This window comes from Pipistrellus kuhlii, unplaced genomic scaffold, assembly GCF_014108245.1.
Source record: "Pipistrellus kuhlii isolate mPipKuh1 unplaced genomic scaffold, mPipKuh1.p scaffold_m20_p_13, whole genome shotgun sequence".
NCBI classification, from domain to species: domain Eukaryota; kingdom Metazoa; phylum Chordata; class Mammalia; order Chiroptera; family Vespertilionidae; genus Pipistrellus; species Pipistrellus kuhlii.
The window spans coordinates 7,372,028-7,386,208 of NW_023425438.1; the positions used below are offsets into that span (position 1 = coordinate 7,372,028).

Sequence of the window (14,181 nt, forward strand, 5' to 3'; positions counted from 1 at the left end):
ACTTTGAAGGAAAATGCATTTAGCATCATCTTCTTGATCAATTATGGAAGGGCATAGAGGCTAATGACTTGTGGCACCAAAATATTTGAAAGGAATTATAAGTTCGGAAGTGCCAGGAGGCACAAATCCTTATTATAATCTGTTACTAGCTATTACCTTAAAATTCCTTGTAAAAACTGGTTTAGGAATTGACTGTTTTGGTTTTTTTTTCTATTCTAGAATGGTGTCATATTTACCATTAAACCATATTTTATTTTCATTATTACTTTAGATTAATGTTATCACCAAACCAAAGATAAGAAATTCAATAAATAAAAAAATTTCCAACACTTATTTAATAAGCATGTAACGTATATTTTGTGAGAGGTGAACCTCCTCTCTCTCCCTGATTCTCTTGCTTATTTATGTGTTTCATGCTTTTCCTTACTTGCTTTATCTAATAGGGGATCGATCAGTTGTCCTCATTCTGTCCCAAGCCAACCCTTCTGCTTTTGCTCTTGACCCCATTGTCTCTTGTTTCTTTTGAAACATGCTACCCTCCTCCCACTCTCCACCCCAAGTCTCTCTGGCTCTCATCTTAAGCCTCTTTGTTCTCTTCTCATCCCCTGACCATATAAATAAATTTAGGTATCCCCCCATCCTGAGCAAGGGGAAGCCTTTTCTGGCTTTGTTTCCCTCCCTGGCTTCTGTTTAGACAGAATCTGTGTGTCTGTGATGGTGGAAAACACACTCACTAGGTACTAATTCCATGTCCTTTCCCGGGGCACCACCTCCCTTTGTATTCCATCTTCTGCTCACACCACTTAAGAGAACAAGATTTTCATTCTGATCCCAAGGGTATTTTCAGTCCTTGTTTTACTAGATGCATTGGCTCTCTGAAACTGTGGACCATTCCATCCTCTTTTAAATTTGTCCACTATTGGTATTTTTTTAAAATTATTATTGGCATTTTTGACATGTAACTCTGTGACAATTTCTCTTCCCTATCCTTCATAAACTTCTTTTCTTTTTTTATCTTAAATATTGGCCTTCATCAAGGTCCAGGCCCTAGCTCATTCTTTACATTGTTCACATATTCTTTTTTAGATTGAATCCACTGCCATGATTTTATATGCTGTTGACTCATAAGTCTTCTCTTTAAGCGTCAGACTGCCTTTAGAAGATGTTAAAGTGTCTGTCTCATTGTCCATAAGTCCTCTTCAGTGCTGTATTTCTTCTCCCATATACTACTTACTAGTTGGTGGCTCTACAGCACATGTGTCAAACACAAGGCCTGCGGGCCAAATCCGTCCCGCCAGGCCTTGCAATGTGGCCCGCACCGCGCTGTCATCACTGCACTCCGCTGCGTTTCCATCACAATGACAGTTTATGACTGTTCAGTAAACCATTCGGCCCGCGATTTAGGCTGGATTTTAGATTTTGGCCCCTTCTCTGATTGAGTTCGACACCCCTACACAGGATTACCCCAATTAGAAGCTTGCAGATTATCCTTGATTCCTGTTTTACTATTCACATCTTAACATTACTTAGTCTTTTTTTATGTCATTCCTAAATATTTTTTAAAAAATTTACTCCTGCTCTTTCCTTTTTGCCACTGCCCTTGCTTGGGTCTTCATCATCACTCTCAGTCTAATGAGACAGTCCCCTTGCTTCATCTGGATTTTGTTTAGACTGTTTTCTTTACAGAGTTACCGTATTAAGTAGGTACTTCACCCTGCTGACCCTGGGAAACCCTTCCCTACTGCTTTTAGGGTAATTCTCAAGCGCCTTAATGTGTCATAGAAGTCTCACTATAAACTAGCCACTCTTCATCTGATCTACTTCCTGCCTCAAACTTCATACTCCGGTAATTCTAAGTTGATTATTTCCTCACATATTACATTATTGTTCCTTCTGTGGTTTTGTAGGCGCTGCCTCTTTTACCAGGAACGACGACTCTATTCTTTGCCTGCTGACGTCTGTTCACTCTAGGTGTCATTCTCCCAGTTACTGTCCCTGTAACTGGTTTCTGTCACTATTACTGTACTTGTCACACTGTCTTTTGAGGACAAGGATGGTATTATGTCTTAATCATCTGTGTGGCCCTGGCATATAGCATAGTACCTAACACATAGTATGTCTTTAATAAGTACTTTAGGATGTGACAGAGAGGATATAGGACAGATAACAACAGTAACATTTTACACTTAACCTCTGTGAGTCATCTTGAAGGTGAGGATTAATAATTTCCAATTTGACTTTTATCATGAAACAGTGCTAAGTAACCATCTCCCTGCCTGCTCCCTCCCTCTCCCCCCTGCATATCATTCATATGTCAGTTACTGCTGTTTGAGAATTTGGAGGTCTCAGTTCATGTCCTTTATGTCAGAGGCCCGTTGCTCCAGGAATAACGGCCGTTTGTGGCGCTGTGGGATAGTGGCTGAGGAGTACATCCACAGTGCTCCAGGAGGAGGAGGAGGGGGATCTCTCCACTTCCTCAGGGAGTGTGAGTGTGCTTTCTCTGAAGTAGTTAAATTCAGATGATTTATGTGTGTTAACATGCTCTTTAAGTAAAATATCTAGACAAATGGAAGAAAAAAGGGAGGGAGGATGAAATGCCTAATTTTTTAAAATAGAAAAATGTGTACTTTGTCATTTTAATTTCTAAATTTTAAACCCTAAATTTGCATATTTTCAAGCCTATTATTAATTGTAGCATTTCAGAAAAAATTAGACAGTAGGAAGCATATTTTATGCTGTTATCATGTCCTTTTGTTTTCTCCGGATTCTAAGAGTCTTTTTAAGTTGCTTTTCTCCTGACTTTGCCTTCTTGCTGTTTCCTGTAGACCCTTCTGTCTTAAGGGGCCCTCTGCTCGGCCACACGGACGCAGTCTGGGGTCTGGCTTACAGTGCAGCGCACCAGCGTTTGCTGTCCTGCTCAGCAGATGGCACTCTTCGTCTATGGAACACAACTGAGGTTGCTCCGGCCTTAAGTGTGTTTAATGATAATCAAGGTACATACTTTTAAAATCATTTCACTGACTCTTCTATAAAATTCTAAATTATCTATGTCTTATTATAAAAACAAACATGCAAATAAATAAATGATTCCATACATTTTTACTGTTTAAATTTAATTTGAAAGGTTTCTGAAGTTGTGAAAATACATATATTTGAATTTTCAACTTATTATGTATAAGTTTTAAAAACATAGTATTTGGTGAAAGAACACATCTTTAAAATTTTTTTGGTTGAGATATAATCTGATTTTTACTGTATATAAATTATAAGGATACATTTTAATGAGTTTGACAAATGCATAACTCTTACTTCAAGATATAAACATTTACTTTCCTCCATAAACTTTTTTTATGATCTTCCCAGTCCATCCCCTTCCCCCATGCCCACACACAGGTACCCACTGTTGTGATTTCTTTCATCATAGATTAGTTTTGTCTATTCTAAAAGTTCATATAAGTGAAATCATAAAATGTGTATTCTTTTTATGTCTGGTCTTTTACTCTCACAACAATATTTTTATGATTCATCCATGTTGTAGTAAGTATCAATAATTTATTTATATTGTTTAGTAGTATTTTATTAAACCACATTGTGTTTACTCATTTACTTCTTAATGGACATTTGGATTGTTTTCAGTTTTTGACTGTTTTGAACAAGCTGCTGTGAACATTCCTATGTTTTTATTATAGGCGGGTAAAGACCTACAAGTAGAATTGTGTGTTTGACCTTATGTGAAATTGCCAGACTTTTCCCCAGAGTGGTTATGCCATGTTACACCACTGACAGCAATGTATGAGGATTCCTGTTGTTCTACATCCTTAGTTACTAACATTTGGTGTTGTCAGACTATTTAATTTTAGTCATTCTGATATGTAGCAGTGTTTCATTGTGACTTAATTTGCATTTCTTTGGTGGCTAATTCTTTTGAGCACTTTATTTGTGTGCTTATTGGCCATTAATATATCTTCGGTAATATACACATTTTTAAACTATTTGTTTTATTTTGAATCAAATGGAAAAATCAGATTATATTCATATATACATATTCTATTTTTTATGTTTATAAATAAGCTTCAAATTTTAACCAAGTTTTACCAGTTATAGATGATAAATAAAAATACCTTCTTTATTCTTGAGCTGTGATAATGTGTCTAGGTTTTGATAAGTTGCCTGCATTTAATATTTGCATGATTATCAGTAACAGTTTGGAGCTGTACATCTTAAATTCTTAAATTTTTGATGAGTTAGAATTCCTACTAAGAGATGGGCTTTTAAAATGAAGAATGTCCAATGATGCCGCTCTAAGCTGCAGGTTGAGGTAGAAGCAGCAAAACTTGTAGTCCATACATGTTTTTCATTTATTTTTTGAGTACAGGCTTGCATTCCATTTATGTATTAGCTGAGTAACAGGTAGAAGATGTGCTGAACAGGTAAGAGTAACGAAATCAGCTAGGGCTAAAAGAAAAAAAAGAAATAATCTCCATTGAATGGCAATGAGCACATTTTTATCCTAATGTTGAGCCTTACTCCTCAGAGAAATCATGCTATTATTTGTTTTACTATATTTTAAGAATATTGCTAAGTAGACCCTCTAATTATGTTCTTTTTTAGAATATGGAATCCCTGCCTCTGTGGATCTAGTAAGCAGTGACCCGAGCCTTATGGTAGCATCATTCAGCAAAGGATATACAAGCATCTTTAACATGGAAACACAACAACGCATTCTCACTTTAGAATCCAATCTAGATACGAGTATGTATAATAGTCTTTAAATAGTCTTCATCATAATGAAAGAATTGACTATGAAAAATGCTTGTCATTCTAAAGTCTTCAGCCTGCTAAATCACAGAACATAGTTGCTTAGTTAGAAGGATATAATAACTTACGATTGATTTTAAATCTTTGGGTTAAGTTTATGCACATTTATAACTATCAATATAATAGAGGCCCGTTGCATGAAGATTGATGCAATAGGCCTTCCTTCCCATGGCTTCCAGCACCCAGGAGCCAGGCCTTTGCTCTGGCTACTGCCTTCAGTCTTTGCTTCTATAGCTCCCTCCGCCACCTGCTTTCCCCCTCATATCAGGCATCCCACCCTGCCCGGCCACTACCCAGAGGCCTAGAGCAGCTGGGGGGCAGGGCTTGCCACTATCTTTGTTGGGGTAATTTGCATATTCACTCCTGATTGGCTGGTGGTCATTGTGAAGTGATGGTCAATTTGCATATTTCTTTTATTAGTGTAGACTATTTGAAATAGCATTTGATCTATTTATTCCAAAGAGGAGTCAAGTTGATTTTATGCCTAATGATTAGTTTTCTATTTTGTTTGAAGAAAATATTTATTTGGAATAAAAAATATTTTTCATTTCTCATAGTATATATATATATATATATATATTTTAAAATATATTTTATGATTTTTTGCAGAGAGGGAGGGAGAGAGCTAGAGAGCTAGAAACGTCGATGAGAGAGAAACATCAACCAGCTGCCTCTTGCACACCCCCAACCGGGGATGTGCCCGCAACCAAGGTACATGCCCTTGACCAGAATCGAACCTGGGACCTTTCAGTCCGCAGGCCAACGCTCTACCACTGAGCCAAACCGGTTTCGGCATTTCTCATAATATTTTTTAAACCAACTTAACTTTATGTTAATGATAGAATTTGGCACTGCTCCTTACTGGTTAGACTATAGATTAAGCTGTACCTCTCAAAATCCCAAATCTGAAGCTTCTTATTGGATACAGGAAGCCAGGAGATAATTTCTCAGGTTGTAAAGAAGTTATCACAGAATTATTTTGTTTGGGTTTTTTTTTTAATCCATTGCTTCTTTATTCTTAATCCAGGCAATTACATTTTAGGCTGCAGTTGCTAAATGTAGATAGCAGGTGGTACCTCTAGGTTTTTCAGGATAGTATTGCTCTGGCAGCTCTCATTTCCTAACATTAAAATTTTGAACACAATTTCAGAATAAACTAAAAACAAACTAAAGTGACATAATTTACTTTTTCAGTCTCTTAGAGTATTCAGTTCTCTTCTGTGTGAAGAAATAGTAGCTTTGACTAATTTGTGTTGTTTTTAATTTTTTCTTTTTAGCAGCCAACTCTTCCTGCCAAATAAATAGAGTCATTAGTCACCCCACTCTTCCCATCAGCATCACTGCTCATGAGGACAGGCACATCAAATTCTATGATAACAATACAGGTAAGAATGTATTTAAAATTGATTATTATTAAAGCAAAAAGAAAGTCTTCACTCGATGTAGGCCGATTTTGGTATCTGTCCATGGCTTTGTCATCAGGGAACAGGCATTGAAATGTGCGTACCCTCCCAGCTCAATTTCTGTTCATTTCATTCAGGTCTGCTGAGAACTACTCGTTGTGATAGCATATAGAATTATCTTAGTTTATTTAATATTAAGTACATGCTATATTTTTGCTCCAGAGTCAAGGTTATCAGTAGGAACATAATGAAAATTTTATTCAAATACCAATAAAAATGATCTCTTACTGTGAATATACTGGTAGAAAGTATGAGTAGAGGCATATATGATGATTATATTTTGTTTGAAATTATTCGGTTTTTGAATAGCCTTAGTGTTCAGATGGAAAATCCCCAAGTCATTGGTTATATTTTATTTGTTTTTACATGGACTAATCTTTTTCACATTATAATACTGACTATTTGGTCCTGATTTATTTGAATTGGGGCTTTTCCACTTTTTATTGGATTACATTTCACTAGTCTAAAGGAGATTCATGAAGAGCTCTGCCGGGCGAAAACACTGTATTACCAGCCGTATTTACCTGAGTGCCCACTGTTGGCCTTGTAAATATGTTGACTTTTGCTGACTTTACTTAGCTGTGAGTGACTTAATGTTATCAAACTCTGGAATATATTGTCTCCACCAAAATTGTGGCCAGTTTTCTCTCTGTTCCTTTATCTTTGTATCAGTCTCTTCTTCTGTTCCCACAATCCATATAATTTGCTTGTAGCTAAAGGATGCAAAGTAGGTGGTTAATGTCTGAGTTCTAGTTGATGCACATGGCTTAAAGGAATATCTGTGTACAAATTACTGACTTTTATATTGTGATTTGAAAGACAAAAACATAATCTGGAATTTGAGCTTTTGTTTCTCATCAGTAGCATGGCCAGAGTAGAGAGGGCGATCTGTTTTAAGTAATGAAAAAAGCTATTGATGCAGTAAGCACACAGAGAGGGTACTTACGTTGCTGGAAAACCTGTATATAACGTAGTAACTGGCGTATATTTGTAGAAAGATATTCATAAAGAATAACAATCTCTTTTTCCAAAGGCAAACTGATCCACTCAATGGTAGCCCACCTAGAAGCCGTTACAAGTTTAGCAGTTGATCCTAATGGCCTGTACTTGATGTCTGGCAGTAAGTACATCAGCTATGGATAATTTATTTATTTTTGTCATTTTCATGTTAATGTAGTTTACCTTTCAATTTATTTATTTATTTATATTATTTATTTTTACATAGGTCATGACTGTTCAATACGTTTATGGAACCTAGAAAGTAAGACATGTATCCAGGAGTTCACAGCTCATCGGAAAAAGTTTGAAGAATCTATTCATGATGTAGCTTTCCACCCATCCAAATGCTATATAGCCAGTGCCGGGGCTGATGCACTGGCTAAAGTCTTTGTATGACAGAATGCATCTTCTTCATCTTCTATCTCTTTATAAATAACCAACTGCACAAAAGAGATACAGAAGACCAGGGAAAGAATCAACCCATTCTGTCCTTTTGTTCTGCTGAAGGAGCACAGAGAACATTTGTAAAGTATAGTTTTGCAATTCGTATATACTGTTTTCTAAAACTAAGGTTTGTTCAGGTTGCTGCAAGCTCAGCTGAATCTGGAGCCTGAAAACTGTTTGTTTCAGATTTCCCCAAAATAGGAACTTTTATTTCTGGAGTAGTTCTAATTCGCTAGGCAGGCCTGAGCGAACATAGGTTTAGCTTGTCCCCTGTTGAGTAAATAGGGCACATTATAAGGGATAACAAAAAGCTCCATAGCTGGGAATGAGTAGAGGAAGAGCAAAAATTTAGACCTACTTGTCCCCTGAGAAATCTTATTAAACACATTAGCTAGTCAAAACAGTAATCAATACCATACCTGCTGTACTAATCCCTATGAGCATAATGACCAGGCAGTGTTAAGTGAGTTTTTAATCTAGCTCTCCTTTTAGCTGTTCACATACAGCACCTGGCAAAGCATTTTACCTATTAGGGGGGAAAAAATAAATGCAATAATATGTCAAATATATTATTATGCAGAAATGCTAGACAAATACTCAGTTTGTAAGCACATTTCTGTATTGTATTACATTTTTGAAAGTGGATTTGATAACATTCTAAAATTTAGTTGTCAAAAATACCATTGTGAAGAGTAGTTCATAGAGTCTGCTTTTACTAAAGGATTTAACTTAATTCTGCTTATTTTTAAGGGCAAGCAGGGCATATCTTTATAATTTCTATTAATTTTAAAACTTTATTCACATGGTATTTACAGTATCAGAGTGATTATTTCATATAGGTAAAATCTTAACTTTTCAGTGGTTGGAAAGATGGTGGTTATTTGCAAGTACTCATTTATCGAAACCCACATAACCATGCTTCAGATGATCTTTGCTCTTTCTTCTTTGTCTCTCATATTCAAATTATCTGACACCAAAAAAATATTTCATAATTATGTTTTAACAGTCCAAAGGGTATGGTTAATCTCAGCTGCTTTTGCAGACATACTAAATAAAGCCAATGTTTTTTTTACCTCAGAAGTTCTCCATTAGCATCTCCAATAAGAACCTCTTGAAAATCTGCATGGAAGGGTTCAGTGTAAAATGTTGGGTAAATAGTTCTCTCTTTTCCTCTCCCTACCCTTCCTCCATTGTTTAACTTAAAACACAACATGTTTAATGGCAAATCAATATTGTTTCTGTGGAAAACCATATATTAAAGGACCAGAGGCCCCTGAGCTCCTTGCCTTTGACCAACATGTCGTCAGCTCTTGGGAGTCCCATGACCCACTCTCTGAACATGGTACTCAGACCTCATCCCTGCAACTCTTGCCTCTCCTCACTCACTCTTGATCATTCATAATGTTAGAGACCAACCTAGAAATTAGAAATAAATTACTAAAGTGCACCTTTTCAGGAAAACGTATATATAGTAGGCTCTCAGACTTTACAAAACCCATATCCCTAAACATCTTAACCTTTTAATACAATCCCTACATTCCTGTCCTCACACATTCCATCGTCATAACATTTGCGCTTGTACTGATATTTCTCCTTGAAGAAGTATCCTGGTGTTAATGTGGATAATTAACTTTTTTTCTTTAAAATTACTGCTTGTCTGCTTCTAGAAATCTGTAATATACAGGCAAATTTTCTTTAAAGTTCAGGGCCTGTGCTAAATGCTTGGTTGATATACAATGTGCTTTAATATTTTGACACAGCTACCTTGTCATGTCATCTGAGCTTTTGTTAACAGTGGGCTCAAGGGACTCTTGTATAATCAAATGAATTGACCTGGACATGAGCTACCATATCATAGCTGAACTGTATACCAGGTGAATGTTTATATTCCCATGCAGATATGGAATTCCACATTGTGTTTGTGGAATTCCTCTTTTGGTTCTTCACAAAGTAAAGTAATGCTGTTGCTAACATTTGTAGAAAGATACTGGAAAATTCTAGCCAGGTGCCCACCCTTCTTTTATTTATGATGGACAACTACAAAGCTATTGTTCTGCCAGTTATTGCTTTAATTACCTTCCATGGTCTTCATTACCTTCGCCTGCCACTGAAATTCTCAAAACCAAGACTTCTCTCTTCACCTGCATTTTATACCTCACCGCTGATTTTTTTCTGATAGCGAGTGGAAAATAACCACGAGATAATGTAGATAGTAGTGCAAGTGTTGGAACTGTTGAAAGTTCCTTAGGAAGCCAATGCTGTGCCACTGGAGAGTGTACAAAGAAACAGATTCCTCTCGACTAGCGCTGTGTGATGTCAGCCTAGAAATGAGCCAAAGTGTCTTCCAGCCAGTTAGAAGTATATTCATGTGTCTGATTTTCCCCTCAGCCCACCAGAAAGGTGAACAAAATGAAAAAAAAAAAATTAAAAGTCATTGACATACTCTCATAGGGCTTAGTTTGTAAATATTTTGGATGAAATGTATTGGAATAGTATGAAAGGCATCAGAAGATGTGGGTTCCTGCCTTATTTTCCTATGCTGTAGGTACACCTGTGGGAGCTTGCAGCACCCTTCTCAAAACTCAGCTGTCATTTGGAGCTCATTTGCTACTGGAACCATAGATATTTAACATGAGTGATATAATGACCTTCAGTATTTTTCTATTGAACAAGTTTATCAATTTTTGTCATTAAACAGATAATTAGTTATGCAAAGTATTTAGCTTTTATAATCATTTTAGTTATGACTAAAGGGGGAGAAATTGAGCTGCATCATTGATAATGAACTTTGTGAGAAATTTTTTGTTTATTTGACTTTCATTCCTTCAGTATTCTTGCTACAGATTTTTTTTTTGGAGATGATTTATTTGAAAATGTCTAAAATGTATGTATATTTTATAAATATATATTATATATATTGTGAGAATATATATAATATATATAGAGACTATATATATACATATATATATATATAAAACCATAGGTGCATTTTACTGTTTTGTATTTTCATTTTTGGAGGTAGTGTACACAGCAGGTAATGATGAGTATGATGAGTGTTGTGCTGTTTGCTTTTGCAGTATAATATATATAGTTCTAAATGTTTAAATTACTGTAAATATTATATTCATTATAGGCTAGCATGCTTGTTTTAAAGATTGTCGTTCTAGTTTATTAAAATCTGAATGTAAGAAAACTTGGCTATTTAAATGTGAATTGAAAAATATTTCATTCTCAGTACTGAACTATTTCCATTGAACATTCAGGATTTTTAACAAAACAGATATCATCAAGAAGGCAATAGCTAGAGAATGAGAGGTGCCTTTAAAAAAAAATACAAATGCAGCCTTACAGTAAAGATGAGGATTGAGTTTTGGAGGGAGTGGGGAGAGTAAGAGAGAATGAGTGTGTGTGTGTGTGTGTGTGTGTGTGTGTGTGTGTGTGTATGTGTGCATGTGTGTGTGTGTGTGTGTGTGTGTGTGTGTATGAGCGCACATGCTCTCATGTGTGTGAGCCAATCTGTGAAGTTCCTGATTTGTGACCATCAATGTCTTTTTAATGTATCTGCTCAACTTCTAGGACTTCAGGGGACATTTCATGTGAATTCCTAAAAATTTCAGAAGAGAAGAAAATAACTATTTAATTATAGTCAAGTTCAGGTAAAAGGATAAGTTACTGATTCACCAAAATTATGGGATCTCATTAATGTTGGCTAAGTAAATGTAATTTTTAAAAGGTCACCTTTTTTAGTACTTCATGTATTTCCCCTTACACAAGAGCATGTCATGAAATTCTTATGTAATGAAGAGATTCAACTAGTAAAAATTATTTTTAGATTAAACACCTTGAACTAGTTAAAATTCCACCTAAGAATAGTATTTAAATGGCATCTGTCATATCTACCTCTTTGTCATTGCTGCCATTTTAACTAAAGCAAATCTTTATAACATACGAAATGATGTCTGGGTACAACTGAAAAAGCTGTGTTGGTGCTTTTCTCAGGCTTGGTCATTTAAGTTATATTGAACTAAGATGTCACAAATCAGATTGAAAGACTTAGTTTTAATTTTGGTTTTCTTTTGAAAGAACTTAAATTTTATCATTAATGTTGATAGTAAGTCTAGACAGTTGATCTCTGATTAGTGTGTATGTCTGTGTGATGTTTTCAACCAAGAGCCAAACTGTTACTGAATTTATATATATATATAGAGAGAGAGAGAGGGAGAGAGGGAGAGGGAGAGGGAGAGGGAGAGGGAGAGGGAGGGAGGGAGAGAGAGAGAGAGAGAGAGAGAGAGAGAGAGAGAGAGAGAGAGAGAACTCTGAGTATAATTTTCTTCAGCTTCCTTTGTTCTTTGAAAACTATTTCAAAGCTATTAAGTACATGATCATTAATTTTATTTACTTAGCAGTTGCCTCCGTTACTGTGTTACTCATTTAATTATTTATATCATTGCAGATCTTTAGTGTTTGACACTGGGATTCAAGTTGTACAAAAGTAGTTGCTGACAGAAATGATATGTATATTTTGTGAAATATATCAATTCCCAAAGTTGGTTTTAGGGGAAGGTCCCAAAGAACTAACAGCTGTGTTTAAAACCAGAGGACAGGTCATTAGTAAATGACTGTAGTAATGTTTACTTCTATCACTGAAGGCTTTTTAATTGGCCATATTCATTATCCAGCTGAGTCTCCATGTCAGTGAGAGGGATAGAAGGTTGACAAAGTATTTAACAAATTACATCATTTTTTTTAATGTTTAAAAATGCAAATAGTAGACCAAACATAGATCCCTAGTCCCCATTTGCTTACTCTAGCAGTGTTACTGAAGTAGTGCTCGGGGGCCAGCATTTTCTGGACCTTTGCTAATCAAGCTTTGACTTGATTTAATTTGACCACTTGCTTGTCATCCCTCTGATGCAAATTAGAAAGTTGACTTTAACTTAGATTAACTGTAATGTCTGCCTGGGTTTTTAACAGGCTGTGAACCAGTGAGTGCCTTGTTAATGTAGAATGTTTTTTTCCTGGTTTTATGTTAGCTCCTCTCTGAAAATGTCTCAGAGAATGGTATTTTAGTTGACTTGTAGAGAGCTGCTAAATTTGGTGTTATCAGCGATCAGAAAGTCTTCAATGTATCAAATACCTCTCTTCCTACTTTCTTCTCATTGTTTGGCTGAAGCTTGCCTCTTGTGAAAAACTAATACATTCTCCCCCCCTTCCCCCCCTTCCCCCCCACACATATACCTTCTCCACACACTTTTTTCCAAACCAGATTAAGAGTTATCCCCTACACCTGTCCCGACTATGATCTAATATCTGTTTTTAGGAGGAACCACTTCTTTAGGAACCACTTCTTTGTAATCTTGAAATTTATTGGTTATTTTATGTTTCCTCAACTACCGTTTACTAGAGCTGACCTCGGGGCATCATTAGTTCAGATTCCTAAATTACTCCTTTTCTCCACACCCTACACCCCTCAACTGGTGAGCCCTGGGACAAATTGTTTGATCTTCAGGCATTTTAAAAATTAGTTATAATATCAATTAATGTAAATTAATCCAAATGCTAATTTTTGTGGTGCAAGAAGTTTCTTTTGTAAATTCAGGGTATAGATAAACTAATTGAGATATCCTTTTCTGGTGGCTCTAAGTGTATTATTGTTTTAAAATAAAGTGTGCAAATATAGATAATGTGCTATAGGTGTCATGAATTGAAATATTTGTCAGATTTGAAATATAGTGGATTTGCAGTTAAAATACTTTAATCCAACCTGATGTTGTTATTTTGGAATGGTAAATGAGGGGTACAGAGAAATAAAAGGGTATTGGACAAAGTAGACGTGAATCCAAAATAATGAACCAGTCTTAATTATTAATTGTGAATACGGTGGAGAAGTTTATTATTATAGAGTTTGGACCTTAGGAAAACCAGAAAAATTAAAATACCCCGTAAGATTGGATCATTGGTACTTTCTAGGGCCACATGTTTATTTTTTTCAAGTGTTGAGTTATGTAATTTTTTAAAATTATACATATAAATATATATAAATTTCATGTGTTTTTATTTTTTCCTTGTTTGGCTACTTAACACATAAGCATTATCCTTGACCTTTCTCTTGCTCCTTCATATCAACATTATTTTTCAAGTGCTTTGCCTGCTCAGAACTCACAATCTCTTTGTTCCAATCTGAGTCACAATACTATATGGAAGAGATACTATATCCTTCTGATGTCCTTGAAACTATCCACTGTCTTTGATGTTTTCTATGCAGCTGTAGTAATGAGTATTGAATCCTTTTGTATGTACACATTTTTCAGTAGTGTCAGAAATGTCCCTCCCTCTCCCCGTCCCCCCTTTTGTTCCTTTTAATGAACATTATTTGCTTAGAGTTATTTTAGAGTGATCTAATTCAGAAGGTCACGTTTTTCACCAACTGATGGGCCCCTGGGGTCAGCCCAGGTTC

At 35.8% G+C, this 14,181-nt stretch overlaps 1 protein-coding gene across 5 annotated transcripts in view; it reads left to right on the plus strand.

Moving 5' to 3' along the window:
* STRN (striatin) overlaps positions 1-13,403 on the plus strand; it is a 70,750-nt gene extending 57,347 nt beyond the window's left edge. For 2 of the 5 annotated variants that reach the window (XM_036434760.2, XM_036434761.2), the window contains 6 exons: positions 2,826-2,993; positions 4,612-4,752; positions 6,096-6,203; positions 7,315-7,401; positions 7,507-11,904; positions 11,989-13,403. In XM_036434760.2, the coding sequence (XP_036290653.1) occupies positions 2,826-2,993; positions 4,612-4,752; positions 6,096-6,203; positions 7,315-7,401; positions 7,507-7,676 (674 nt within the window). In that variant the 3' untranslated portion in view covers positions 7,677-11,904; positions 11,989-13,403. Of the gene's footprint in view, positions 1-2,825; positions 2,994-4,611; positions 4,753-6,095; positions 6,204-7,314; positions 7,402-7,506; positions 11,905-11,984 lie in introns of all 5 variants that reach the window. The other 3 variants (XM_045580520.1, XM_045580521.1, XM_045580522.1) reach the window with 3 other exon arrangements.
* Positions 13,404-14,181: the final 778 nt, after the last annotated feature.